This window comes from Capra hircus, chromosome 8 (assembly GCF_001704415.2).
Source record: "Capra hircus breed San Clemente chromosome 8, ASM170441v1, whole genome shotgun sequence".
In the NCBI taxonomy this organism is placed as follows: Eukaryota; Metazoa; Chordata; class Mammalia; order Artiodactyla; family Bovidae; genus Capra; species Capra hircus.
This window is the reverse complement of record NC_030815.1, coordinates 43611991-43639481: the sequence shown is the minus strand read 5'-3', so window position 1 is coordinate 43639481 and position 27491 is coordinate 43611991. Positions and strand designations below refer to the sequence as shown.

General features: G+C 42.8%; 1 protein-coding gene across 4 annotated transcripts in view; it reads left to right on the top strand.

The window, feature by feature from the left end:
* Window positions 1-27491, top strand: part of KANK1 (KN motif and ankyrin repeat domains 1) — a 211390-nt gene that overhangs the window by 171101 nt on the left and 12798 nt on the right. For 2 of the 4 annotated variants that reach the window (XM_018052042.1, XM_013965960.2), the window contains 4 exons: window positions 10582-13254; window positions 24665-24856; window positions 25512-25620; window positions 26785-27030. In XM_018052042.1, the coding sequence (XP_017907531.1) occupies window positions 10582-13254; window positions 24665-24856; window positions 25512-25620; window positions 26785-27030 (3220 nt within the window). Of the gene's footprint in view, window positions 1-8467; window positions 8558-10581; window positions 13255-24664; window positions 24857-25511; window positions 25621-26784; window positions 27031-27491 lie in introns of those variants that run through there. The other 2 variants (XM_018052044.1, XM_018052043.1) reach the window with 2 other exon arrangements.

Sequence of the window (27491 nt, the reverse complement as noted above, 5' to 3'; positions counted from 1 at the left end):
CCACATTTGCTCGTCTCTTTCTGTGTGTATACATGTACTTGTGTGTGTGGGTATATATATAAAAACACGCTCTTGTCACATCTCTTTAATCTCCTTCAATCCGAAATAGCTCTTAGCCTTTCTTTGATGACCTTGACAGTTTTAAAAGGAGAGACCTGGGAATTGCCTGGCAGTTCAGTGGTTAGGACTATGTGCTTCCACTACCAGAGTCCTGATTTCAGTCCCCAGTTGGGGAACTAAGATCCTGCAAGCTGTGTGGCATGGCCTAAAGAAGGATAGAGAGAGACCTGTCCTTTTGTGGGATGTCTTTCAGGTAAATCTGTTGACATGTCCAGATTCAGGCCATACCTTCCAAGCAGAAACCCAGGAGGACTGATCCTGTGCTTTCTCAGAGCAGGGCCTCAGGGACTTGTGATTGTAGCCTTTATCACCTAGTCCACGTGGTTCTTGATCAGCTTTCTGCTGCACAGTATCACCATTTTCTCCCTAGTGACTGAAAGCTGTTTTGTGTGAGGCATCCTGAGGCCAAAATTCCTGTTCTTCAGTAAGAAGTCTCTACACACTCGATTCAGCATCCGTTGATGATTCCTGCTTGAGTCACCTACTGTTACAATGGTGGCTAAATGGTGATTTACTGTTTTTATAACTCTTTATTTATTGAACTATAAGTTGGAACTCTGTTATATATTTCTTATAGCATTATGGACTCATAGATACCTGAATTATTCAGTGGACTGTCATCTGCTACTATCACTAATCCTGTTATTTTGATGCCCAAACTATCCCAGGTTTGGACAGTGGAACCCAAAAATGAGTTTGGGAGCTAACTAGACCCCTGACACTCTTTTTAAATAGCTAATCTGATGTGTGCTAACAACTGAGATAAATAAGGGGTATGTAGAACCTGCTGTCTGAGTTCAAACAATAGGGGTCCCCTGCAGCAAGATCCTTGTCAGGCAGGCAGAGAGACCACTCAAGTGGTTTGAGGCCAGCTGATCTGAAATTAATTCAGCTTGTCAGAGACCTTGTGGTGGGTAGAAGTCTTGAATTTTCAGGATGTATTGCTTACGTTCTCCCAGACCGCATTCTCTGTCTTTAGCCTTCCCTTGGGTAACTCAGCCCCTGATCAGCGTGGGCAGAGAATCAGGGGCTGAAGCTGGGAGCACTTCAGGTCAGCACTAGCGTGCCACCCATCTGTCCCTCTCTCCTCCACCTGGACACTTGCGGACCCAGGACACTTGCTGGCTGCCAGGGTCAGCCAGCTTTGCTTCATAGACATCTTCGGCCCCTGCTGTGCCCATTCTAGTTTCAAATGTGGAGCAAGTTTGTGCTCTGCTTCTCAACAAGCTCAATCAGGGCCTGCCTTCCCTAAAATGTTCTCTCTTCCTTCTTCCTGCCATCACTCATGGCACCCCTGTCCCTCCCAGATTAGACTTATTGTACTTAAATCACCTTCTGAAAAGGAAATCCCATCATTTTCCTCTACAGTGAGTCATCCGTTGGTTTAAAGAAAATATTTTCTTTCTTATTAGCAGAATGAGGTCAAGGATAGAGCCCCAGAGGATGAACACAAAAACCCAATCCCTGTCTGCAGCTCTGCCCAGAGGAGCTGAGATACGTCAGGCCTTCTCAGTTTCCTCCTGAATAGCTTAGGGGGAAGATGTGGGCCACAGACTGCCCCCAAATGCAGACAAGCTTTTTAGTTCTCGTTGTCTTAACACTAAGGCTAACACTTATTACCTAGTTCAGTAACTAAAACTCACACAATGCAAAGGAATTTGTGATACCACAAGAAAAATTCATAGGGACTTGAACAGTCTGTGGAAACTTAATAAAGATTGCTGAAGAGAATTTTAATACATACTCCAGCATCTAGCCAGAGCAGTCCTGCTAAGATACAAATCTCACCACTTCGCTCCTGTGTTCAATAGCTCCCTGACGCACTTGAGAACTACAAACCTGACTCACAGGGGCCTGGGTGACGGGGGCTTGGTCCTCTCTCTGCCTCACTTCATGTTTTCCTTATCATGCAAAGCTCTTCTCAGTTCCTAAAAGTGGCAGGTTTCATATACGCTGTTTTCTCCTCCTAGAATTTCTCCCATCTTGGTCTCCCTGCCAAATATCCCCCAACCCCCACAAACACACACACACTTGGCCCAGTGGACCCCGCAAATACAGCACCCTGGCAGAACACTCTCTATTCCCAGCCCAGGTGGGGGTTCCTGCTCTGTCCTCACATGCCTCCTGGATTTTAGTCTCACAGCACTTATCACAGTTGTTAGTTTTTTATGCATCCTTTGTTTCCTAGAGTTCACAAGTTCTATCCAGGTAGGCTCTCTGTCCCTGTTGATTTACTCCTAGCAGTGTTTGCTGCATCGTAGGTTCTTAATAAATACTTACTGAGTGAAAGAATAAACCCATCTTTCAGCCTGACAGTTGCAGCCTCCCTAGGTCAACATTCCGTCTCTGGGGTGTGGGGACAGGTAGACCTGGAATGTGGGACGAGGATGAAAAGGAGCAGTGACGGGAGACAGTGGAATGTGTGTGGGGACAGGTTACCAACGCAGAGATAAGAACAGCTGTGAGAGGAGATCTGAAGATTTAGGGGAAGAAGCCACAAGCAGTAATGAAGAGTTCCAGATATAAGAAACAACAGCACATTATAACTTAGTCATATAAACAAACCAAGCCTGTAAAACTGAGTTATGTTGAGCTGTTATTTCCCATGAACTTCTGGCAGCCACTTTTGCTTTCCTTCATGTTGTCATTTTATTTGAACAATGCATGTTTGGGTAGCCGTTTAAAGCAGCTGCAACCCAAAAAGAAGTCTAGGTGAAATCAAGTAGGTAATATAAACTTCACAGAACAGGAATTCAGGCTTTATAGAACCAGCCCTGACTTCTAATAGGTGCTTATCATTTGAATGAATGATTGGATGGATAAGGGAAAAAAGCAGATAGAAAAACAATTCTTTGGTAATTGGAAGAGCAAAAGAAAAATCTCATTTGCCATACACTCTTGAAAAGAAACAGAAGGAACCCTTACATTGTTATGCTTTTCATTGTGTATTCTCTAACAGATAGGGTTTCCGGTAGATTTTGGTGTGAGAAGCTCCTTGGGTCTCAGTCTTAATTCGAACAGTGTCATCAGAACTTTCCTGTTAAACCTGTCTAGAAGGACCTGTTACACATCACTGTCTTCTCCGTCCCCTGCTCCGTGCCGGGGAGAGTTGATTTGCTAACTCAATTACTTTCATACTCTGAGTAATTAACTCCATGAGAACTTCTCTCTCATCAAGTTCATCTCAGAGTTGATCCTACTGCTTTTCTTCCCTGCCTCTCAGCCTCAGCTGATGTTGAATCTTTTTGACTGCTTTAAACAGCAGGATGCTTGCACTCTGCTGCTTTTAAGTATGGGAATCTGTGTTTAATTATGTGCTTCTTGGGGACTGACTCAGCTCTTTAAGCAAAAATCTTCATGCTTCATGTGAGAGGGGACAATACAGTAATAGGAATTAGCAGAGTTCTTCAGTTTCAATAGTCAGGTAGAATATCTGCCGAAGAAAAACATAAAAGAGTGTTGGCACATGGGTGCAATTATTTCTCATGGCACCACTAGTCAGTAATTGGGCCTAGAGTATGCAGTGGTGAAACCAGGACAAAGAAGTCTTTGTATCCTAATTAATAGATAGAGTAATAATATCAAAGTTTTGCCCATTTAAAAGTCCACCAGGACATATTATTTCGTAAACCTCCAGTGCTTTTTACTCAGAGTGAAGAATGGCTCACTGTGGTAGGATGTATAGAAAAGTATTTACTGGTTTCTGGCTCAAAATTGGCATTTTTATTACCCTGTCACTTATGCATGATGCTGTGGTCCTGCTGAAAAATGGAAGACTTGAAGAACACAGCTTATATAGTCAGATTTTCAGTTGCTATATGTGAATGTTTTGCTCACTGTCTTTAGTACAGGCACTGTCAGCCTCAACACCACAGTCTGCCCTCAGTATCCTCAGGAGATTGATTCCAGGACCCTCAGCAACAGCAAAACCACTGGTGATCCAGTCCCTTATATAAAATGACATAGCACAGTCGACAGTCTCTATCTATAGGTTTCGTATCCACAAATTCAGAGGGCTGTACTGACCTTTTGGACCAGATAATTCTTTGTAGAGGAAGGTAGGACTGTCCTGAGTGTCGTAGGATGTTAGCAGCATCCTGGCCTCTACCCACTAGATGCCGGCAGCACCCCTTCTTCTAGTTGTGACAACCAAAATTGTCTCTAGAGTTTGCCAAATATCTCCGGGGTGGGGGGCAAAATCACCCCCGGTTAAGAAACACCACTAGCAGGTTAGTACTCCCAGACTAGTTTCTGACCTTCTACCTCCTGGCCACTGCGTTACTTTTTATGTCTTCCCAAACCAAATATTATTTGGACATTAAGTTTAGCTTCTTTGAAAAGTTGAAACCATATAACACTTCATGAATCTAAACGATGACTTTTGAAATAGCCATATCTCCATTTCACTTTGTTAATGCAGAAAAATTGCAAGGAACATTTCGAATTGTTCTTGAGTCTGTGCACTAGCTCTGTCACAGAGCACTAGTTTTATAGCTGGTGAATATATAAAGAGTAGAATTACCATCAGTTTGTTGTTCTCAGCTTTTCTCTGAATACTTGGGGATCTGGTCTGGACTTAGGAAGCTGTCTCCAGTCGGCGCTGTCACATTTGGTGTTCGGTTTCCCCAGTTTGCAAAGTGTACAAACTGGGTTCGGGGATAGAAGATGGAAGAGGGCCTCTGACTTTTCGTGTCTAGGAAGGAGGTCAACCCTGAAGAGCCACACAGAGCACTATTATAAGCCCATCCACTTAGGCTGACACACAAATGTACATTTTGGTGGTTCTGCCTCTTCGCTTTGCTTCTGCCTTGTCTTTTATTTCTTTTTCCACACACTCCCCTGAGCACCCTCCCCCTGGCCCCCACACTGGACTGTGAGCATTGTGAGAATGGGGGCCCTGTCTCCTTTGTTCACTCTGTGTCCCCCAGCTCCTACAACAGTACTTAGAAGATAGTAATAAGAGGAAAGGGCAGGAAAGGGGGAGGGAGAGAGAGAGGTGTTACTAAAATTGTCTTTTGAGAATCAGAGAAGGAAATGCCAACCCACTCCAGTGTTCTTGCCTGGAGAATCCCAGGGACGGGGGAGCCTGGTGGGCTGCTGTCTATGGTCGCACAGAGTCGGACACGACTGAAGCGACTTAGCAGCAGCAGCAGCATTAACTATACATATAAGGTAAACATATATGTGTCATTTTTTTTATTTGGTCCTCACATCACATTTGGGTACTATCACATTTTAACTGGTCCCCTGGAATTTAATCTCTTTCCCTACCTCGGTCTAATCCACACACAGCTGTGAAGACACTCCTTGTTGATCGTTTCAGTCCCTAGCACATGGCCTGGTGTGCGATCTCTCAGTGATGAGATTCCCCTGCTCCAGGACCCAGCGCAGTATCCCCTTCTGTACTAGGTCACCCCCCTTCTAGCCTCCTCTTTCCTTGTACTACTAGGCTCTTCCCTGGCTCATCCAGCCCCGCTTTCTATTTTACTCTGTCATCACTTACCTTGTCTTCAGAACTCATCTCCTGGTTAACTCCAGTATTGATCATTTTTTCATATATCATCAGATTGTTCTTATTGATAATATACTTTTGTAACTGATCTAACTTAGTGTTATGTTTCAGGTGTTTGGCATTTATCTCACATCTAGACTGTACCTCCTTTTATTTCTTATAAATCCTTCCTCCTACTCTTTCCACTGAATAGGACCATTTTCTGCACCTAATTAAGCTTTCAATAAATGCTATATAATGAAGGTAGAGGTGGTGCCAGGAACAGTCTCTACCTCTGGATTTCCAGACATTCAGAAAATTCTTGTAAACACCAGGGACACCCCTCTGATTCCAGACTGTTTAACTGGAAGCTGTTACTTTCCGGATTCCAGTTGCAGATAACAGCCAGTGGTTTCTGGCTTCATATAAGCTCTGTTAGTCCAAAAGGGCTTTTTAGGCAGTTAGCAGTCTCCTTAATAACCCATTTAGAGACCTTTTTTTTTCACATTGTTTTTACACTTCCTTAATTATTCTTGAATTTATCAATTTTTTTGTGATGAAAATGTTTTAATGTAAGATCTCGCCAGTTTATTATTAAACATTTTTCTTTTCAAAATCTGGTCCTAATTTTCTTTCTTATTTTTTTTTTTCTTTTTGTGAGGGGGAGAAGACAACACTGGTCAAAGAGTCCTATATCCATTAGAGTTCAGTTTAGCTCTCAGTAACAGGAACTCCAAGCAAACAATAACTAAACCAAATTAAATATAAATTCACATAAATGTGTAGAGGGAGGTAAGTTTTCCAGGAGTAGTATAGTGCTCTGATCCACAAAACTCTTATAGACACAGGTTCCTTCAAGCACCTTGTTCCTCCATCCCTCAGTGTGATCTCAAGTCCAGAATAGCAGCTACTGTTCCAGTCATTACATCTGCGTTCCAAACAGCAGGACAGAAGAAGAAACAAAGAGAAATACATCTTCCTTTTTAGATGTCAAAGAACTAGTCCTGTGTCTCGTAAGGAAGGCGTCTGGGGATTGTAGCATGACATATCTGCTTATGGACATACTAGCAGCGAAAGAAGCTGGGGAAATACTGTGTTTATATTTCCCCAATTAAACAGAGGGAGTCCAGTTCATGTGGAAGGGTGAGGTAGCACATACTGGGGAACATTTAGTTATCTTTGCTATGACTGCCCCATACATTCCTCTGCCATATGAGCTATCTTGGAGTTTATTTCAAGACATTCCAATGTATTATTTCAATATTCAAAGCAGTGACTTGTAATCATATTTTTAAAAGATGAATACCTATATACTGTAAAAAAAAATTTTAAACCATGAAAAAAACATTAAATTCATCCATGATTCCAGAACCTAAAGATAAATACTGAAACAGCATCATATAAGAAATGTCCTTAACACTAATATAGAACAAGCAACTTCCGACTACAGAGTATTTAAATGTTTTTCAGAGATCTTAGTTATACTGTATATTCAGTTATTACTTCAATAAACATTATAAAACATCTTTATTCATAGCATCTTGTTAATTCATGTGTGGTTGGAAGGGAGAGAAAGGAAGGAGCTTTTAAAAATTAAATTTGTTGCTCTCAGTCCAGTACAGAGAGACAAGACAAACACCTGAAAAAGTTGGGAAATGAGGGCACTGTAACTGACCTGTTTGTGTCAATGTATGTAAAGGTAGATTGGAAAGCAGAAAATAAAAGAATCATGACACTAGGTATCTTTACTTAAGAGTAGAATAAATTGTACTGTGAAGAACTGTTTAGAAAAATGACACCTTGAGAAATACATCTTCCTTTTTAGTTGCTAGAGAATGAAATTTGGATTACAAGTCCTCAGGAGAATCTGAATCGAACACTATTAGGAAATAATCAAGCTCGGCACGGTTAAATTCTAACCTCCCTTGGTTCCCAGATTTAGAAGTCCAAAGTTCATCTGGGGATAATTCAGCGTGACCTGTAGCTTTCCTGAACTTCAGAAATAATTAAAGATAAGTCGGTTGAATTACTCTGGAAAGTGTGACATGTTTTGTTTTCTAAACCTTGACGTTAATGCATTTTAAAAGTTTTGAAGAGTAATAAACTAAAATTAACCTTTCCTAAGGAAAACACTCAAGTGGGAAAATTAGCTATGTTAAGACATACACAGAAAAACAAGAGCTATACCAAAATACTAAAAATTGCCACTAGGTGGTGAGATATGAGTGACTTTTTCTTTAAATGGTTTGTGGATAACATTTTTTAAAATTCCTTTTCCTGTTTTTTAATATTGAAGTATTGTTGCTTTACAATATTATACTAGTTACTGTACTTATATATGTGTGTACAGCATAGTTGTTTTTTTTTTTTTTAAGCGAGGTGGTTTTTAAAAAGTGTTTTCAAAAGAAACGTTCAGTCGTGGCAAAGGCTCAGTGGAGATCACTGTTGAAGGATAACTCTGCTGTGCAGAGCCGGGCGCTGGGAACCCGTGCGCGCGGGGGCGGTGCTGAGACCCCGCCGTGAACAGTGGGGCCCTTTGTGCCCCGACTTGTTCAGGTGGCCCAGAGCCGAGGCCGCTAGTTGCCACAGCAGAACACACACTCTTTCACGAGGAAGGGACCGGTGCGACAGAGACAGAGTCTCTCTGTGGAGACGTTTAAACTGCCGGCTTTATTTTGACTCTTGGCAGAACTGGCAAGAGGAACACAGGTTCTCCAAAGCTCCGGGCTTCCTGCTTGCATTGCGAACACGGGACAGAGCCGCTCAGTGTGCGGGGGTGGGGTCGCCGGGCCGCCGAGAGCTCATTGGTGCGGCCCCGGCCTATGGCGTGTGAGCCCGGCCCGCCGCCTAGTCTCCCGGTGTCCACCCTCCTTCTCTGAAGGGTGGAGGGCCTGGGCCCGCGAGCTGGAGAGCGGCAGGCCAGCCGGCGAGCGCAGCGGGCGCCCGGTAGGTGTGCGAGCGGCGGGCGGGGGCGCGGCAGGGGCTCCCCCCCGGGGCTCAGCCCCCGTCGCGGCTGGGCGGCAGCAGGGAGCGCTGGCCTCAAGGGTTTGGGCCAGCCCAGTTTAGAATCTACCTGTCCCAAGCCTGCAGTTTTTCTTTGCTTATGGAGTTTCAGACAGCACTGGAAACAGGTCTGGCTGCATACTTTGAGTGAGCATGTTGTCCTTGTAGAGTTAAAAAGGAAAGAAAGAAGACACGTTCTCTAAGCTAGAGCACAAGTTTTCCGGCGCCGCGCTCCTTGTCAGCGTACCCTTCCTTAGGTCAGAAAATGTTTGCTGCTTAGCACCTCTTTCCAACAGAATTCTTATCCTCGTGCCTTAGAATTGAAATCTTATTCAGAAATTTTAACAGCTAGAACAAGTTAATGGCGTTTTAAATGACGATACGAAGGGTACTTTTTATTCCTGTCTCTGGCAGTTTTCTTTTTTGTACTTTTCTTTCCAGCATTTTAGAGGGAAGCGAGCAGATGTAGGCAAAAGGTTTGTTCAGAGCATTCACACTGTGGGGTATCACATTCGGCACTGCTGAGTGTGGGAAGCACATACCAGCAATCCAAATTGCTGCAAGTACCTGGGCCTTGACAGCAGGTAGGTGGGCTTTTATGCCCAGGATAGGAGTAGCCATAGGGCTTCCCTCCTGGCTCAGAGGGTAAAGAAGCTGCCTGTGATGCAGGGCATCAGGCTTGGATCCCTGGGTCAGGAAGATCCCCTGGAGAAGGGAGTAGCAACCCACTCCAGTATTCTGGCCTGGAGAATTCCATGGACAAAGGAGCTTGGTGGGCTACAGTCCATGGGGTCACAAACAGTCGGACAGCACTGAGCAACTAACACTAGAGGTAGGGGTATTGATGGCTTGCATTTTAAGTCACTACTTTGGGATCCTTCCCGTAACACTCAGATGCAGATCTTGTTATCATGACTCTAGGAAAACACATTGCTTAATCCTACAATGTAAACAAAAACAACTTTGGTTTTCAGTTTGAAATGCATAGCTCAGGTCAGCAGCAAGATCTATGCCTTGCAAGTTTCATATTTCCTTTTCTAACCATTTGGTTTAGCCAGAAGTGGCGTTTATCGAATGCCATATGATCCAGTGTTTGGAGTATAAGTTTGCCCTTATTTCATTCTCCCTTTGCATCTATTTGGATCCATCACAAATACAAAACAAGGTATTCTTGAAATAGTGGATGTTTTGTCCAGAAGAAGTCAAAGAGGGGAAAAAAAAAAAAAAAACTTCTCCTCCTCTGTTGGGATAGAGTTTGTTTTGTTTTTAAATAGGAAACCACAAAATAGAGTTGAAGTCTATCCACAAACTGTTCTTGCCCCCTTGCTGCTGGAGTTAGTCACTCAGTGTCCCATGTGCCCCAGCGTTCTCTGCAAGGAAGGTGTCTAGGCAAATTGTGATCTTGTAGGGGTGGTCAGGCACTGCGGTACCTCAGCCACCGTTTAGAAAGACTGTAGTTTCCAAAAGAGCAGTAGGTGGGTAAATTCATGTCCAGGCTTCCTGGCTCTCCACTGATGTGTTCTGTTATTTTAAGACTTCTCACTTTCTCTGCCTCAGAGTACACTTTATAAAATAGCCGTCTTAGTGACTGCTATACTTCAAGGGACTGTAGACAGAAAATGAAATTATCTACTTGAAAATGCTTCCAAGTCTTCAGTGATTCTTTAAAAAACTCAAGTACTTGGTAAGGACTTACTATGTGCCTGGCTCTTAAAAATCATTTTCTCATTACATTCTTTTAACAGCCTTATGATTTAAATACTTGTATTTCCATTTTTACTCAGGTGAACTGAAGTCCTGAGAGGTTTGTTAACACCCATTTGTTAAGTTGTAGATTCAGGATTAGAACATAGATTTGTAAACTCTTAAATCATCTTTGCTTACCGTGCTACAACATACACAAATACTAGTTTTTATCATTGTGTGTGTTAATGACATTATAATAATCTCCCCTCTCTTTCTCTTAGGAAAAGCAGATGATACTCTGAATGGAGAACAAGACAGGGAACAAAAAGATCCTTATTTTGTGGAGACCCCCTATGGTTACCAACTAGACTTAGATTTCCTCAAATACGTGGATGACATACAGAAAGGAAACACCATCAAGAAAGTGAACATCCAGAAGAAGCGGAAGCCATCTGGGCCATGCCCGGACTCCAGGGCTGCACCTGGCCAGCACAGCGTGTGGACTTCCACTGAATCCCTCTCATCCTCCAACAGTGATGACAACAGGCAGTGCCCCAGATTCCTCCTAGCCCGAAGCCAAGTTACATCAACCCCAATCTCAAAGCCACCTGCCCCTCTGGAGACCTCTCCCACTTTTCTTACCATCCCAGAAAGCCGACAGCTGCCACCACCATCACCACAACTCCCAAAGCACAACCTTCATGTCACCAAGACACTGATGGAGACCCGGAGAAGACTCGAGCAGGAGAGAGTCACCATGCAGGTGGCACCTGGTGAGTTCCGAAGGCCCAGGCTGGCCAGTTTTGGAGGCATGGGCTCCACCAGCTCCCTTTCCTCCTTTCTGGGTTCTGGAAACTACAATCCCACCATGCCCCAACTTCAGAATGGATACCAAGGCAATGGGGATTATGGTGGCTATGCCCCACCTGCTGCCACCACCTCCTCCATGGGGAGCTCCATCCGTCACAGCCCCCTGAGCTCAGGGATCTCTACTCCAGTGACCAACGTGAGCCCCATGCACTTGCAGCACATCCGTGAGCAGATGGCCATTGCCCTGAAGCGCCTGAAGGAGCTAGAAGAGCAGGTGCGAACCATCCCTGTGCTCCAGGTAAAGATCTCTGTCCTGCAAGAGGAGAAAAGACAGCTGGCTTCACAGCTGAAAAACCAAAGAGCGGCATCCCAGAACGATGTCTGTGGTGTGAGGAAGCGGTCCTACAGTGCTGGGAATGCATCCCAGCTGGAACAGCTGTCCAGGACCCGGAGAAGTGGTGGGGAATTATACATTGACTATGAGGAGGAAGAAATGGAGAGCGTGGAGCAGAGCACCCAGAGGATAAAGGAATTCCGGCAGCTCACAGCAGACATGCAGGCCCTGGAGCAGAAGATCCAGGACAGCAGCTATGAGGCCTCCTCAGAGCTCAGGGAGAATGGGGAGTGTCAGCCTCAAGAGTTCCGGTCTGTGGCTGTGGGCACCGATGAGGACATGAACGACATTGTCGTGTACCGCAGGGGCGCCAGGCCCTGTAAGGATGCTGCTGTAGGCGTGGTCACTGAGACGAGGAATTCTGGGGTCAGTGTGACAGAAGCCATGCTTGGAGTGACTACTGAAGCTGACAAAGAAATTGAGCTGCAGCAGCAGACCATAGAAGCCTTGAAGGATAAGATCTATCGCCTGGAAGTACAGCTTAAAGAAACCACCCATGACCGGGAGATGACTAAACTCAAGCAAGAGCTGCAAGCTGCTGGCTCGAGGAAGAAAGTTGATAAAGCCGTGATGGCCCAGCCGCTTGTTTTCAGCAAGATGGTGGAGGTGGTAGTACCCACCAGAGACCAAATGGCTGGCAGTCACGTGGATGTGGTTGACACATGTGTGGGGACATGCGTGCAGACAAGTAGTGTAGGCATCTCCTGCCAGCCCGATCGTGAGAATAAAGAGGTGGGGCCTGAGCTGCCCATGAATTGGTGGATTGTTAAGGAAAGGGTGGAAATGCATGACAGATGTATTGGCCGGTCGGTGGAAATGTGTGACAAGAGCGTAGGTATGGACATCAGTGTCTGTGAAACGGGCAGCAACACGGAGGAGTCCGTGAGTGACCTGGCACTTCTCAGGACCAACTTGAATCTCAAAGAGGTGCGCTCCATCGGCTGTGGAGATTGCTCTGTTGATGTGACCGTCTGCTCTCCAAAGGAGTGCACCTCCCGAAGCGTGAACACAGAGGCTGTCAGCCAGGTGGAAGCTGCCGTCATGGCAGTGCCTCAGACTGTGAGCCAGCACACCAGCACAGTTCTAGAACAGGTGAGCCAGTTCACCAATACTGAGGTGGCCGCTCTCACAGAATCCTGTACCAACACTTCCCTTAGCACTGTGGACAAGCAGACCAGCACCCGCACTGTGGAGATGCGGACAGTAGCCGTGGGAGAAGGCCGGGTCAAGGATGTCAGCTCCACCAAGATGCGGTCCATCGGAGTGGGGACGGTGCTCTCTGGCAACGCTGGGTTTGACAGGCCATCAGCTGTGAAGACCAAAGAGTCAGGCGTGGGGCAGATCAGTATTAACGACAACTATCTGGTTGGCCTCAAAATGAGGACCATAGCATGTGGTCCTCCCCAGTTGACAGTGGGGCCGACAGGCAGCCGGAGGAGTGTAGGTGTTGGGGACGAGCCTGTAGGAGAGTTCGTGGAGAGCCCCCAGCCCCAGGCACCATCTGGAATGGAGACAGGCTTGGATCACTACATCGAGCGTGTCCAGAAGCTGCTGGCGGAACAGCAGGCGCTGCTGGCTGAGAACTACAGTGAACTGGCAGAAGCTTTTGGGGAACCTCACTCACAGATTGGCTCCCTCAACTCCCAGCTCATCAGCACCTTATCATCGATCAACTCTGTCATGAAGTCTGCAAGCCTTGAAGAGCTCAGGCACCCTGACTTCCTGAAAACCAGCTTGGGTAAGGTCACAGGTAGGTGGCACTTCTGAAGGACCTAGGAGTGAGGGAGGGTGGGGACAGTGGAAATCGAAGAGGGATTTTTTTTTTTTTTAACTGCTGGAGCCAATTTTTTGAACCATGGAGAAAACTTTAAAGTGGTAATAGGTAGAATGAAAACCAAGAATCGAAACCCATAAACAGCTCTGCTGATTCTCATTATCTGGTAGTTTCATTCCCCTGGCTGAGGACTAAGACTAGAAGAAGAATAGCAAAGTAGTATTGCCTGGCTTAGGGGCTGTCTTCTGAGGCTGCTAGTTTGATAGATGTCTTTTAGTTATTTACTTGCTGATTTTACACAGGGCAGCCTGAAAAAAAAGTCTTGCACTGTTTTCAACCACAATTACCTGTATACGATCAATAAAAAAAATACTGGTATGAAGTGTTTTTAACTAAAACTTTTAGGGGAGAGAGACTCTATCAATTCATGCAAATTCATTAATTCAGCAAATAATGATTAAATTCCTGCTCTAAGTATAGATGTGGGGTCCTGTTCTCTTAGCGCTTACATTATTCCAGTTGGGACACAGGCAATAAAAATATACTTAAATATGTTGGGAAGTGATACATGTTATGAAGGAAATAACTCCTCTTAGAGAAACAGTGAGCGATAGTGGAGAGGTAGGGACTGCTGGAGATAGAATGGTCCAGGAAGGCCTCTCTGACAGGGAGCCAGAACTCTGAGAGAAGGGAGGCCTTTCCAACACTGTTTCTTTTGTTAGAGGATTACATTTTTTGTCTTTCTCATATTTTCCCTTGTTCATTGGGATTCCTGTTCACCCTTGCTTTTCTTTAATTTGAAGTTTATAATGAAGAAATTACCCTGGAAGATTCAGTGGCGTATGCTGTGTCCCTGTGAGCCGCACTAAAATGAGCTCTCTTGTCAGTTGCATGTGGGTCTCACTGTGCATGTTATCATCCTACCACTGAGTTCCATTCCTGGCTCTTCACCTCTCCTGAACCAATGTGACTTAGGGAAGGAAAGTCATCCTTCTTTATACTTCATTGTGAAACGGTCATTCGAAGGGCATCCATCCCATAAGATTGTCAGTGTGTTCATCACTGGCTTACAGTGAGCACCGGGACCTTTGTTGTCCTTGGGGTGGTGCTGCTAGCGTGCCAGTCTGGTTTCTTTTGTTGACATGCTAAACAGTAGTGTGAGGTTTGCAGAGTTACTAAAACACATTCTCTGCTCTAGCCAAGTGCTACACATAAAATGAATTAAAATGCTTTAAATGATTGGTATGGTGTGCAGTAAATTTAATTTTATGTGAAAACATGCAGCAGAGACTTAAATATAAGTTAACAAAAATTGCAAATTCTTTGTTTCCTTCTAGAGCTAGAAAGGCAATGGTTAACATAGACTGAAATAGATTAGTTTTTTTTTTCACGGTTTTTTCGAAATAGATTATTTTTGTATCTTCTGAGGTTTCACCTGAAAACCTGAATTAATGTTCGTTTTTTAGTAACTGTGCTGTAAAACAGATAGCTTATTGTGGAAGGAAAAATGAACATGACAGTGACAGCTGATGTATAGCAGATTTTTGCCTTTTGGAGTCAAGAGTCTAATGAATATATAGGGAGTCATTTTAGCTAGAGTAAAGGGATTAAAATGATGTGTGAACTAAAGCAAGGTCTTAAGTAACTAATAATATGTCTGTTTCCACTACTTTTTAAAAATCATGATGTCAGATGTTGAAGTCAAAAATGAGACTCTTAAACCTCCAGACACAGATGGCACAGTGCATCATCCATTCTGAGAGCGTTTTCCTGCCAGGCTTCCTCCCTCCTCCCCAAACCAGGGTTTCTATTTCACATTCTTGCCAGAAATATTCAGCTGTATTGTTGGTGTAATCCGCCCAATACCCGGAGCATCAAGACTCGGGTGGAGGTTTTGTCTGGCTGTGTTGCAGTGTTTTCTGGTCTATTTCCAGTCACCCTGACATTCCAGACATCACTGTTTAGATCTGACCCTGCACATGAACACCTACTTAATCAGCTAAAATGCAGGAAACCTACAACATTCATGAACAAAACATAAATATTTTTTATAGCACTTATTAGATCATAGTGGCAGCTCCCTCTTGGAGCATGCAAGAACAACTTCAAAGTATTTCTGTGATTCCCATCACATTTGTATTTTGCTTTAAAGTTCTAATGAAGGAATTTGGTTGGGAACTTAACCTAGAGAAGTAAAATTTTATTATCTAGTGTGTGTTGTATGGGGTGAAAAGGAAAGCTGCTTGATGTAGTAGAGATCTCAACATCTACAGGCTGTGAAGAGTGAAAGTGTGTCAAATATACTCCAGCTTATTGTGAACACTAGAGAATATTGCTCGTGTACAATCTAGAATACATTTCTGTACATATATGATCGCTTATGGGAACCTAGTATTTTAGTTTAAAGAATTTACATTTGGGCTCCAAAGCCAGGTGTTCTGGGTTCGAATTCCTTCTCAGCACTAGGACAGGTTGTCTTTGTTCCCTCACAGGGTTGAAATGAATCTTTAGTGAATCAGTATGAATGAAGCGTTTGGAATAGTCTGCAGCACAAAGTGTAAATGCTGGCTGTCCTTGCTGTTAACTGTTTTCCATACTTACAAAAATGGAAAGGTAGGTCTAGAACAAACTGCCAAACAAACATGCTATGAATAGTCTTTTGTGTTTAATGCAGATTTTTGTCTTCATAATTTTGCCTAGCCGTCGCCTTCCCCTGCCCCCCATTATTATACCTCTTCAGGTAACACTTTTATCAAGATTACTACAACAATGAGAAAACACAAAAAGGGTAGAAGAAATTTTCAATTCAGATTCTTCTGTAATCTGTGTCAAAGCTTAAAATGAAGCCCCAAATTAAACTAGGTGTATATTAGTACCAAGCCCAGAGAATCCTCTTCAGTTTTCCAAGGGTTGAAGATTGGAAGGTATCACTTTTTAATATGCAAAATAGCATTATTTTAACAGCATGATAATAATGCCTCGCACTCCTGTTCAGTTTCTTGAAGTTGTAACTGGAGTATGTGCTTATAACAAGTTAACAGTTCAGAAGAACACAAAATACTGAGAGCCTCCCTCATGCTGTCATGGGGTAACCGCTTGTGTTTGGTATGTTCAGGGGTGCAATTCTGTATTTCAGAGACATCATTTTTTTATATTTGAATCATATATGGCCTATGAAACATCACAGACATTTTTTCAGAATTTGAGAGATAATGTCACAGTTTTGATGCATCTGAATTTGATGGTAATCAAAGATGATCTATAAAGTACTTTTAATGTATTTAATATTTTCTTTCATGGAATTAAAAGGTTAAGAGGAAATAAGTTTCTAAGAAACCTCAGGAAAAACATGGTTATTCTTTCTGTGAATTAACTGGATTGTTTTGGTTTGAGAAGTGGATTACTTTTTCTTTCTTTCTTTCTTTTTTTTTTTAAACCTCTGGAGAGAATATTCTAGACAAATGACTTGCAGTTACAAATATTCTAAAAATATGTGACTGTCTCTGAGCAAATAACAAACAGAACTATCTATAACTGTGGAACCTAACTGCCTGCCACATGATTTATAGAAAATTCATCTCTCATACTCAAATAAAAGAACTGCTTTTTAAATCAGCTTCCATATTTGCACTCTTAGTTATCTTGGGTTTGCTAAAGAAAAAAATTTATGAACTTGAAGTCGTTCCCGTAACTGTGAAAGCAATTTTGTAGACAGAGATCTGAGCCAAAGCAAAAACAGGGAAAATAAGGTCATTACAAAATATCATTTCTAGTTAGTTTCCTTAATTCAAATCATACACCATTTACTGGTCCCAGTACCTCTCTTTAAAATCACAATTTGCTTTTAGTAATGCCATAAGAGCATTGAATAATCCAAACCAAATGTTTCTGGAACATTGTGTGTGAGAGCATGATGTAAAAGTCTTCTGACGCAGAGGTCAGAGAGCTGATGTCTGGTACTGGTTGCCCAAGAACTTGCAGTCACGCCTGGGCTGAGCGGTATTGGGCTGCCGTGTCCTCCTATGTCATGAGAGGGTAGGTTTAGATTTTTCTTGCATGGTGCCCTTTCAGCAGGATTATTGTATAAAATTAGCTCTTCACCAGGCTGCCCATCAGATTCATCTGAGGAACATTTTTTCCCCACATTTGTGATTTTCTGCTGCCACCCACTGCTACCACTCAATAAAGCACACTCCGGTCCTATTTCTGGGAAATACTGTGGAATAAATGGCCTTAAAGTGAGTGCTATTTATCTGGGCTCCATGGCCTCATGAAATGGTTTTATGTTTGGAATTTTTGTAAAGAAAGTGCATAATTTTTATCAGACTCTGAAAAGGGATAGCTGACCGTCCCCACCCCGAACCCCCCAACGCCCAGGTTGAAATTACACATCTAGGACGTCTGTTACTGACCTTGGGAAAAACACTTCAGCCTTGAGAAGAATCTTTTTATAAAGATTTAAAATTGGTCCACCCTCTTTGTGAGCCCTGCAGTTGACTCTTGTTTGAAAATAGTTTCTTAAAAGAGAAACTGATGCTTTATCATTTTATATGAGTATTAGTGAAATAAGTATATGCACTCTGGGAAAAGATACAAGTTTACTTTGACACTTCTACTCTGAATGAATCTGTGAAGTATGTAGTTCATTTCTGGCTAAAGCATAGAGATAGGTGGTTTTTAAGAACAGAAGTGGCATTTAGTTCCTGGATGTCCATTCATAAATGATGAAGGGAATTGTTGGTAATGGTTGATGGTTACAATCACTGGTTCTTCCTTCAATCAGCAAGTCATTTGTATCTCAGTAAACATATTTAAAGTTTGCTCTGTCCTCATCTCTGTTCAGATCAGTTGATAGCTATGAATTCGTTGTCAACTGTATGCAAAGTGTGGTACTGAAACAGAGAGACAAAGTGGTGTAAGCCTTGAACTTGTAATCCAGTTGAGAAGCAAAAACACGTATACCAGAAATATGAATGGTAACCTGTGGAGGTGTATGTTAGCCACCGAATAATGTGAAAATAAAAGTGCTCGAATAATTCAGCTTCAGTTAAGTTCTCTGGGCTTTAGGGAGAAGATGAGCTTAGGATAGAGAGGACGTTAGCTGTATCTGGAAGAACACAAGAGCACATCGGCTTAACCCAATTTTTAGTTAATGCAGCCGGTCAGTGTGGGTTTTCTGGGTCAAGTCTTGGATTGGTGTGTAATTAAATGTGGGTGGGGTTGTGGTGAGGGAGCATCTGATTCTTGATACACTCTAGCATTTTAATTTCCAAATACCCGCTTTTAGATACATTCATGACAGCTGTCTGGTACCTCTCAGGAAAATACTAAAATGGCCCTAGAAATTATTACACTGCAGTTCTCACCATTTAGTGACTTCATGTCGGTGGCCACAAGCATGGGTATTCAAGAAGAGCTCTGAGAGATGAGCCTACAGACAGGAAGGGATTGTCCTGTCTCCTCCATCAAAGCTACATACTTTCCACTCGAAAGCAATGTGTACCAGTGAAGGCGATCCTTCATGAATAATCTCTACTGTCTGTTCCCCAAACTAACATGTAGAGTGAAAAGGGTACATTTGTGCTCAAGCCCTTTTCCTTATGGAAAAAATAGAAGTATTATTTTAGACCCATTTGAATTCTTAGTTACACTTTGAGAAAATGCCTAAATGAATGGCTTCCATTATGACTCAGAAATTTCAGTCCTATTTCTTTTTGACAAGTAAGCTAGATGTTCTTTAAAAATCAAATCAAATGTTTAACTGAAAGTCTGGCACAATAACATAATTAAATAGTTGGCCACACTGTTCATAGTTGTGTTTTCAGAAAGCACTTGGCATTATAAATAAAAATATGAGATAGCATGCCAGAAGAGCTACAGTATGTGAACAAAGCAACTTTTAAAATCCATTTTATTTATAAAAGTCAATTTTCTAACAAAGTTAGAAATATATTTGCTATATGTCAACAACTAATACCCACTCTAGACAGATAAATATCATAGAGGAGACTGTAGGAGGTGATTTCTTTAAAAGCTTCTCTGTCTCTGTTTTTCATTGGTTTTCTAAAATATATAAAAGTGGCTCTAATGATAAAGAACCTGCCTGCCAATGCAGGAGACATAAGAGACTCGGGTTCAATCCCTGGTTGGGAGGATCCCCTGGAGGAGGACATGGCAGCCCACTCCAGTATTCTTGCCTGGAGAATCCCTTGGACAGAGGAGCCTGACGGGCCCCAATCCATGGGGTCATGGAGAGTTGGACACGACTGAATCGACTTAGCATGCACATAACTTTAACATTTCTAAAGTCAAAAACATAGAAAAAGTTTTCCTTTTTATTTTTCATTACAATTTACCTTAGCTTGTAGTAAAATTACCCATATATTAAATGCTAAATGTACTTTAGAATTAGATTAATGCTTTGAGGATGCTCTTATTTTCTGGAACACTGAGATTTTTGTCACTTGCTGTGTCTTAGTTATCACTAATCTGGTCAAGTTGTAAAACGGAGCTCATGCTTTACTGGCATTTATGGCCATTATAAGTTTGAGTTAATGACCGAAGATTGCAGTTGCCCCCTCCCCTGTTCACTGACTCCCCAGTGGTACCTGCACAGCTATTGCCCGCTGTGGGAATTTTGAGCAGCTTGGGCAGTGTACCAGAATTCTGAAGGTGTTTGGTGACTATTCCTGCTGTTTAACCCTTACTGTTTGCATGGCATTTACTGTTAGTCGTGGACTTCTGCCATTAGTGGTCCAGGACTGCCAACTAAACCACCAGTAATTCCTGATAATTCACATGGTCCAAGTTGATAGAGTGAAATCAGTTTTTGTTGTTCAGTTGCTAAGTTGTATCTGACTCTTTGTGACCCCATAAACTGCAGCACACCAGGCTCCCCTGTCCCACTATCTCCCAGAGTTTGCTTAAAATCATGTCCATTGAGTTGGTGATGCTAGCTAACCATCTCATCCTCTGCCACCCCCTTCTCCTTTTGCCTTCAGCCTTTCCTAGGATCAGAGTCTTTCCCAATGAGTTGGCTCTTCTTAAAGGGAAGTCTAAACTCCTGTTTACCGCAGTCAAATTTTACATTGTTTTCAGCAAATTTTTGATTGGTTAATTAAATTCACTGGTTCTTAATCCTAGCTGCACATTAGAATCACTTGCAAAACTTGTAAAAATTTCACTTACTTATTCATTTATTTTTGGCTATGCTGGGTCTTTGTTGCTGAGTGGGCTTTTCTCTAGCTGTGGCAAGTAAGGGCCGCTCTCCAGCTGCAGCACACAGGCTTCTGGTTGTGGTAGCCTCTCTTGCTGTGGAGCATGGACTCTAGGGCTCGCGGGCTTCAGTAGTTACAGACCACCCCTATCCCCCACCCCGTCTCACCCCTGCCCCGGAGCACAGCCCTGATAGTTGTGGCACACAGACTTAGGTGCTCCGCGGCAAACGGGACTCCCCCAGACCAGGGATCAAACCTGTGTCTACTGCATTGGCAGGCGATTCCTCACCACTGAGGGAAGTCTCACTTGGAGAGCTTTAAAAACCACTAATACTGGATCCATCTGCAGATAGTTCATTGTATCTTACACCCAACTCAGGCATTCTAAGGGCAACCAGGTCGAGACCATTGACTTTTGTTGGCCACTTTAATTCTGACTTTTTTGGCTGCACTTTTCATGTGTTTTACTTGAACACAGCAGTCATTTGTCAGTCTTAATGCTGGTGTGTGTGTCATCTTATCTATGCCCACTAAACACAATGGTCTTTATCAAGATCAGGCAATGGTTTCTGGGTCACCCAAGAGCAGCCAGAGTTTCAACAACTCTGAAACCATTTTCTGATCATAAAGGTGACAGATTTCCTCTGACCCAGCTAATGAGAGCTAGTTTAACGTTTATTGTTGCTCTTTGCCTTGCTCGTTAGACTTAACAGAATCCCTGTGACTTTCTGTTGAATTACACAGGCACTTACTGAAGTGTTTCAATTGTCCAGCACTGTTCAGAGCACTGCAGAGGACACAGATAATGTAGCATGGAGGGACTTCAGGGAGCTTACATTCTCACAGAAGGGATGTATAAGACCAAGGAAACAGAGGGCAGGATGTATTCTGGTCTGGACAGTAAGCCCTGCAGAACAGTGAGGGGTAAAGATCTTTGTATAATGGTATTATAGGAAAAAGGCTACAGGAAATAGAAATGACACCAACCCTTGAAAAGAATGAGTGGAATTCTGCTGGTAAAGGAAGCTGAAATTCCAGGCCTGTTAAGACAGCCTAGTAAGGAAGGACAGAGAGGTGGGAGTAACTCAGTCACCAGACCACTCTGAGTAAGTAGAGGGTAGGAGTTGTTGAGCAGTTTAACTACCCCAGGCAAGAAGAAGCTGTCCTTGTTAACCGTGAAGGATCCTCAGGCACCTGCGTGAGAAGGTGGACCTTGACTGGAGGAGCTTATAAAGCCCTAGTTTACAAAGCTAAGTTCTGGAGAAGAGGAGTGGTCGCCTCCAGTGGGAAGATTATCTAGGAAAGGGCAGCAGGTGGGAAGTGTGCATTTACTGGGTTGTCAGAAATGTTCTGTGGCTAAATTAAGGAGGTGCTCACACACACATGTATATTTACCAAAATTCATCAAACTCTACACTGAAATTCTGTTCATTTTATTTGATATAAATTATACGTCAATTTAAAAAATATTTTTAAAGCTGTGTTTAGAAGGAAAGAGAACTATGGATTAAAAGACTTAAAAACCATAGTAACCAATGGAAATATAGGACTGAGGTTCTGATTCAAACACTATTAAAAAACATTAAGAGATCACTGCAGAAATTTGAATACTGACCAGATATATAATAATTTCAAATTATCTTTTTTTAGATTTGATGGTTTTAGCTTTATGCTTATTTTTTTAAGAATGTTTTAGGAATATATACTGAAATATTTATGAATGAAAGTGATAGGATCTTCACCTTTTGCTTCAGAAGAATCATTGTGAATGGCTAGAGGTAGTATAGATGAAACCAGATAGCTGATCATTATTGAAGCTAGTGATGGAAACAGAGGGATTTATTATACCATTTTCTACTTTTGTGACTGTTTAAGGTTTCACAACAATAAAACTGTTAATGTATTTGCATTTTAAAAATCATTGTTGGTTCTTGATGGGGAAGTGCCTAGTGAAGGTGTTTCTCTAGGGAGTGTTTTGGCACTTGAGGATTAACTGTTGAGACTCTTTGGAGGTTACTGTAGTAATTTCGAAGTAATGATGAATGAAGTTGGAAAAGGAGGAATGAAGATAAATGCCCTGCTTTGTTTACTTAAAGTAAAGCAAAGGCACTGGTTGCTGCTGCTGTTTGGTTGACAAGTCATGTCTGACTCTTGGTGACCACATGGACTGCAGCACACCAGGCTTCCCTGTCCTTCACTGTCTCCCTGGGTTTGCTCAAACTCATGTCCATTGAGTCGGTGGTGTTATCTCACCATCTCATTCTCTGTCACCCTCTTCTCCTTTTGCTTAAATCTTTCCTAGCATCAGGGTCTTTTCCAATGACTCGGCTCTTTGCTTTGGCTAGCCAAAGTATTGGAGCTTCAGCTTCAGCATCATTTCTTCCAACGAATATTCAGGGTTGATTTCCTTTAAGATTGATTAGTTGCTGTCCAAGAGACTCTCAAGAGTCTTCTCCAGCGCCGCAGTTCAAAAGTATCAGTTCTTCAGCCCTCAGCCTTCTTTATAGCCCTACTCTTATATCTATACATGACTACTGGAAAAATCATAGCTTTGACTGGACAGACCTTTGTCAGTGACGTGATGTCTCTGCTTTTTAATATGCTATCTAGGTTTGTCAGAGCTTTCTTTCCAAGGAGCAAGCGTCTTTTAATTTCATGGCTACAGTCACCATCCACAGTGATTTTGGAGCCTAAAAAGGCACTGGAGACATTTCTTATTCTCTGTCAGGGGTCACATCAGGTCGTGGGGCAGTTGAACATTATTTGAAGGGCTGCATTCAGTACTCTCTGTGCATGCTGAGTTGGGAGGTGAATTTGTGCAGAAAGCACCAGAGAGGTCCAAGTGCCTACGGAACTAAAGGAGGAAGAACCGTGCTGCTGTTGAACAGAATTAAGAAGCGTCAGCCACACTGAAAATTCTATGTGCGTATGTGCGCTTAGTCACCTCAGTCATGTCGGACCCTTTGCGACCCTGTGGCCTGTAACCCAGGAGGCTATTTAGTCCATGGGATTCTCTAGGCAAGAATACTGGAGTAGGGAGCCATTTCCTCCACCAGGGGATCTTCCCAACCCAGGGATCAAACCTGTGTTTCTTATGTCTCCTGCATTGGCAGGCGGGTTCTCTACCACTACCACCAGCTGGGAAGCCCACAAATTCTGTGCCATACATACATACATATATATATATATATATATATATATATATGTATGTATATTACATAATACAGTTTTTCTGCTTCATCAGTGAACAGATATTAAGTACCTAACATAAGTAAAAGCAACCTAGAAGATGCAGTGAGAGAAGCAAAGCTGATTAGATCAGTTTTGTAGGCCTTTAAAATATTTGCAGACCAGAAGGGAGTCTAAGGAACCAGCTAGTACCTTGTATTATAGATCTTATAGGAGAGTCTTAAAGACGGGCCTTGAGAGTTCAGAGAAAGGAGAGTTAGTGTCCAGTGGGGAGATGAGGGAAGGCTTGGAAGAGGAAGTAATGGGAGGGTTGTCCGTGTGAGGGAGGATAGGGAAGGAGCAGCAACAGGCAGAAGAGAGTAAACTGAGGCAGGTGTGTTTGTAAGAAAAGAGGAGACCCCACTTTCTACACTGGGAGGAGTTCCACCTGCTGGGATGCACCCCAAAAAGACCACAGGTGTAGTGGGAAATAACCTTGGAGAGGTAAGCTAGTGCCAAGTGGCAGATGTTAGAATATCTGGCTAAGTATTGATAGCATGAACTATGTTTTCTGAGTGGTAGAGAGAGTTTTAGATTTTTCACGTTGTGTTTGAGCTGGAATAAGGATGGGATTTGAGCTGAGTGGGAATTCTCTGTAGCAGTATGGGAGAAGGGTAAATGTGAAGGAGGAGGGGCAGTTGGGCTGCTACACTGGTGGTCCAGGGTAAGGTAAGGTGGCAGCGCCAGAACAGACAGAAGAGAGGCACTGCGGAGCTAGAAGGACCGACCCGGATGTGGTCAAAGGGAAGAGGTCAGAGTCAAGAAGGCCTTGGGGGTTTGATTTTTAGATGGCTTGGATAGTAGTGCTAATTATGCAGGAAGAAAACACCAGAAAAGTGCTTGAGAAAATGATGAATTGCAAGAATTTTTTTAAAAACCATTTAGCATATTTTATCTGGTCCTAGCATCATGCATTTGTACATCCTTCTCCTTCCTCACAGGCAGTAATTTGGAATACACCTGTAAGTGTGGAGGCCTTCAGTCAGGAGGGCCATTAAACTCACAGACATCCCTGCAGGAGGTGGGGACCATGGAAGGGAAGCCCATCGGCAGCCAGGATACCTTCCCCACCCAGGAGAGCATGCTGTCTCCAGTGAACCTGACGGACGACCAGATAGCCGCTGGCCTCTATGGTAACTCTCCTCACTCACAACCCTTCTCAGCATCAGCATAGAACCAGAGTTGTCAGCATTCCAGTCTAATGCCCATGTTTCTTATAAATTGACCAGGAAAAATGATTACACAGTTGTTAGCAAGTAGGCCTAGAATATCTCTTAAGATTATCAAAGAAAGGCCCCTTAAGAAATGAGGTTCCCTTAAGAAAACTCATCTGATGTTGCAAATTACAAAGTGTTTTAAACAGTATTTCACTGTTTCACAGTCTGGCAGGTATAAATTTTTCTAGGTTTATCTCAACTGAAAAAAAAAAACACATAATAATCCCTGTCTTAGTGCCTAGATGGTTTTTGAGGATCAAGTGAGATATGACATCACTTTATAAACAGTAAAGCCTGATATAGATGCTAGTTGTCACTGCTTTTGTTATGTCTGGAAGGACTAATGGATTATTTTTTTTACATTTAAAGAATGTTATTAATGGAACTTTGAATTATTTTCTTTGCATGCACACAATTTTCCAATGGATTTTGGACAAGTTTCTCATATATACATGCCACCATCTCTAGTTACATAAATAAAAAGTGAATGTACATAAAGAATACCTATTCACTTACTTATATGGGTATGAATTATATTTAATTTTGATCACCATGATTCACTTCTCCACAGTATGTACAAATAATGAAAGTACGCTGAAGTCCATCATGAAGAAGAAAGATGCCAACAAAGATTCAAATGGAGCAAAAAAGAATCTTCAGTTTGTTGGCATTAATGGAGGGTAAGGAAAGATGGAGGTACTAGTGTTGATACGTGGTCTGTTTCCTTTGCCTCCTATCTACCCAAGTCCTAATTAAAGGTGCTAGTCTAGGATGCTGCCGCATAGGGTGGCAGAAGATTCGCTCCTCATAAAGGTGCATTTGGGCCTTTCTTTCTTCTTGCTCTCTGTAAGGATATTTCACTCTTGAAAGGATACCTGATGAAGCTGAGTTGTTTACATCCTCTCGCCTTTCATATGAAACAAACGGTCTTCAAGGAAAGCAGCAGGCAGCAGGTTGCCTGCATTGTTGGACAGCTTATAACTTACCTGTGGCAGGACTGAGCAGCAAAGACCGAGAGCATTGCTCCATGAGCCAGGGGTAGTCATCCACTCCTTCAGAACGGGTCGCTGTGCTTGGCTCTGCAGGCTTACAAACAAACTAGTAGGGCCTCTCGCCCGAAGAGTAAGCTCGCCGTGCCATCAGTTCTTCATTTTCTAAATGGAATGTGTTCCAGTTGTTTTATTCCTTCTCTTGTAAGTGGCCCAGGTGAATAAATAGTCAAGCCTGTTTGTCCTCCTGCAGTTGAATCAAAGCAGTTAATCCTGTTAATCCATACATGGGCTCAACAGGAAACAATAATGCAGTTAGTTGAGATAATATTTATAGTAAAGTGTGCCACAAAGGTTTAACTTAGTGGTGTCTGCTTTCCAAGTCATTAACGTTTTATTGGGTAATGTGTCCCACAGTTTGGAGAGTGTGTACCAGAGGAACTGTTGGTCGCTTACATAATCTGTTCACCTTGGACAATAGGAGAATTAAAGGTACAAAATAGGAAGAACGAAAAAGGGAAAGAAAAGGAACAGGAAAGATAAACAACCGCAGAACTGGTTTCCATAAAATGTTTCCTTTGATTTACACTAAGCTAGAGGTGCTATATATATACATATTATTTTCTACAAGTGGTTCTCTGATACTGCCCAGCAACCTTGGTTATCCCTTTCAAGTGATAACCCGTTCAAAACCACCAGATTTCTAAGTAGACTTCACTCCAAACTTCTAAGTGCAGAGTCTGAAAACCACTGAAATTTCTGGAGTCATTTAGCAGCTTTCCCTTCATAAACATTTCTGTCACTGGGTCTTCACCGGCACACCTCGCATCTCCTGAACTCCCAATTGCCACCTAGGTATGAAACCACTTCCAGTGATGATTCCAGCTCAGATGAAAGCTCTTCTTCCGAGTCAGATGACGAGTGTGATGTCCCTGAGTATCCTCCCGAGGAAGAGGAGGAGGAGGAAGAGGAGGATGAAGACACTCGGGGAATGGCAGAAGGCCACCACGCAGTTAATGTGGAAGGTTTCACGTCCACCAGGGTGGAAGATGAAATCCAGGTTCCAGAATGCGAACCTGAGAAGGTGGAAATCAGAGAGAGGTGTGGTACATCCTCCCCCTCCCTTCACCCTTCCCACGTGTGGTGTACTTTGGCAGTAGAATTGTCTGGTTGTGCAGATTATGCAGTTGAATCTTAATAGATCAATCTTTCTAGTCTCCAACAAAGGGCTAAACTTTATCTGGTGTCCTTAGCGGTGTGTACTTCTTGTCCTGATGCTGGTAGATACAAGTGCAGAAGTAATAATCTGCTAGATCTCATGGTAGCAAAGAGAAGGGCTTGGTATCTGTTCACCTTTGTTTCTTCAACTGTTTAATATCTAACTTTGTATGTGGAGGCACCATCTATGTAACTTTTAAGGGCCACTAAAGCTTCCATTGTTTTAACAACCCCATTTATATTTAAAGACATATTAGAATTTTTTGTAATCAACATATTTCACATTTTAAAGTTTCAGATTTTACCATTACCCATTTATCCTTATACAGGTGTCCTTACTGATA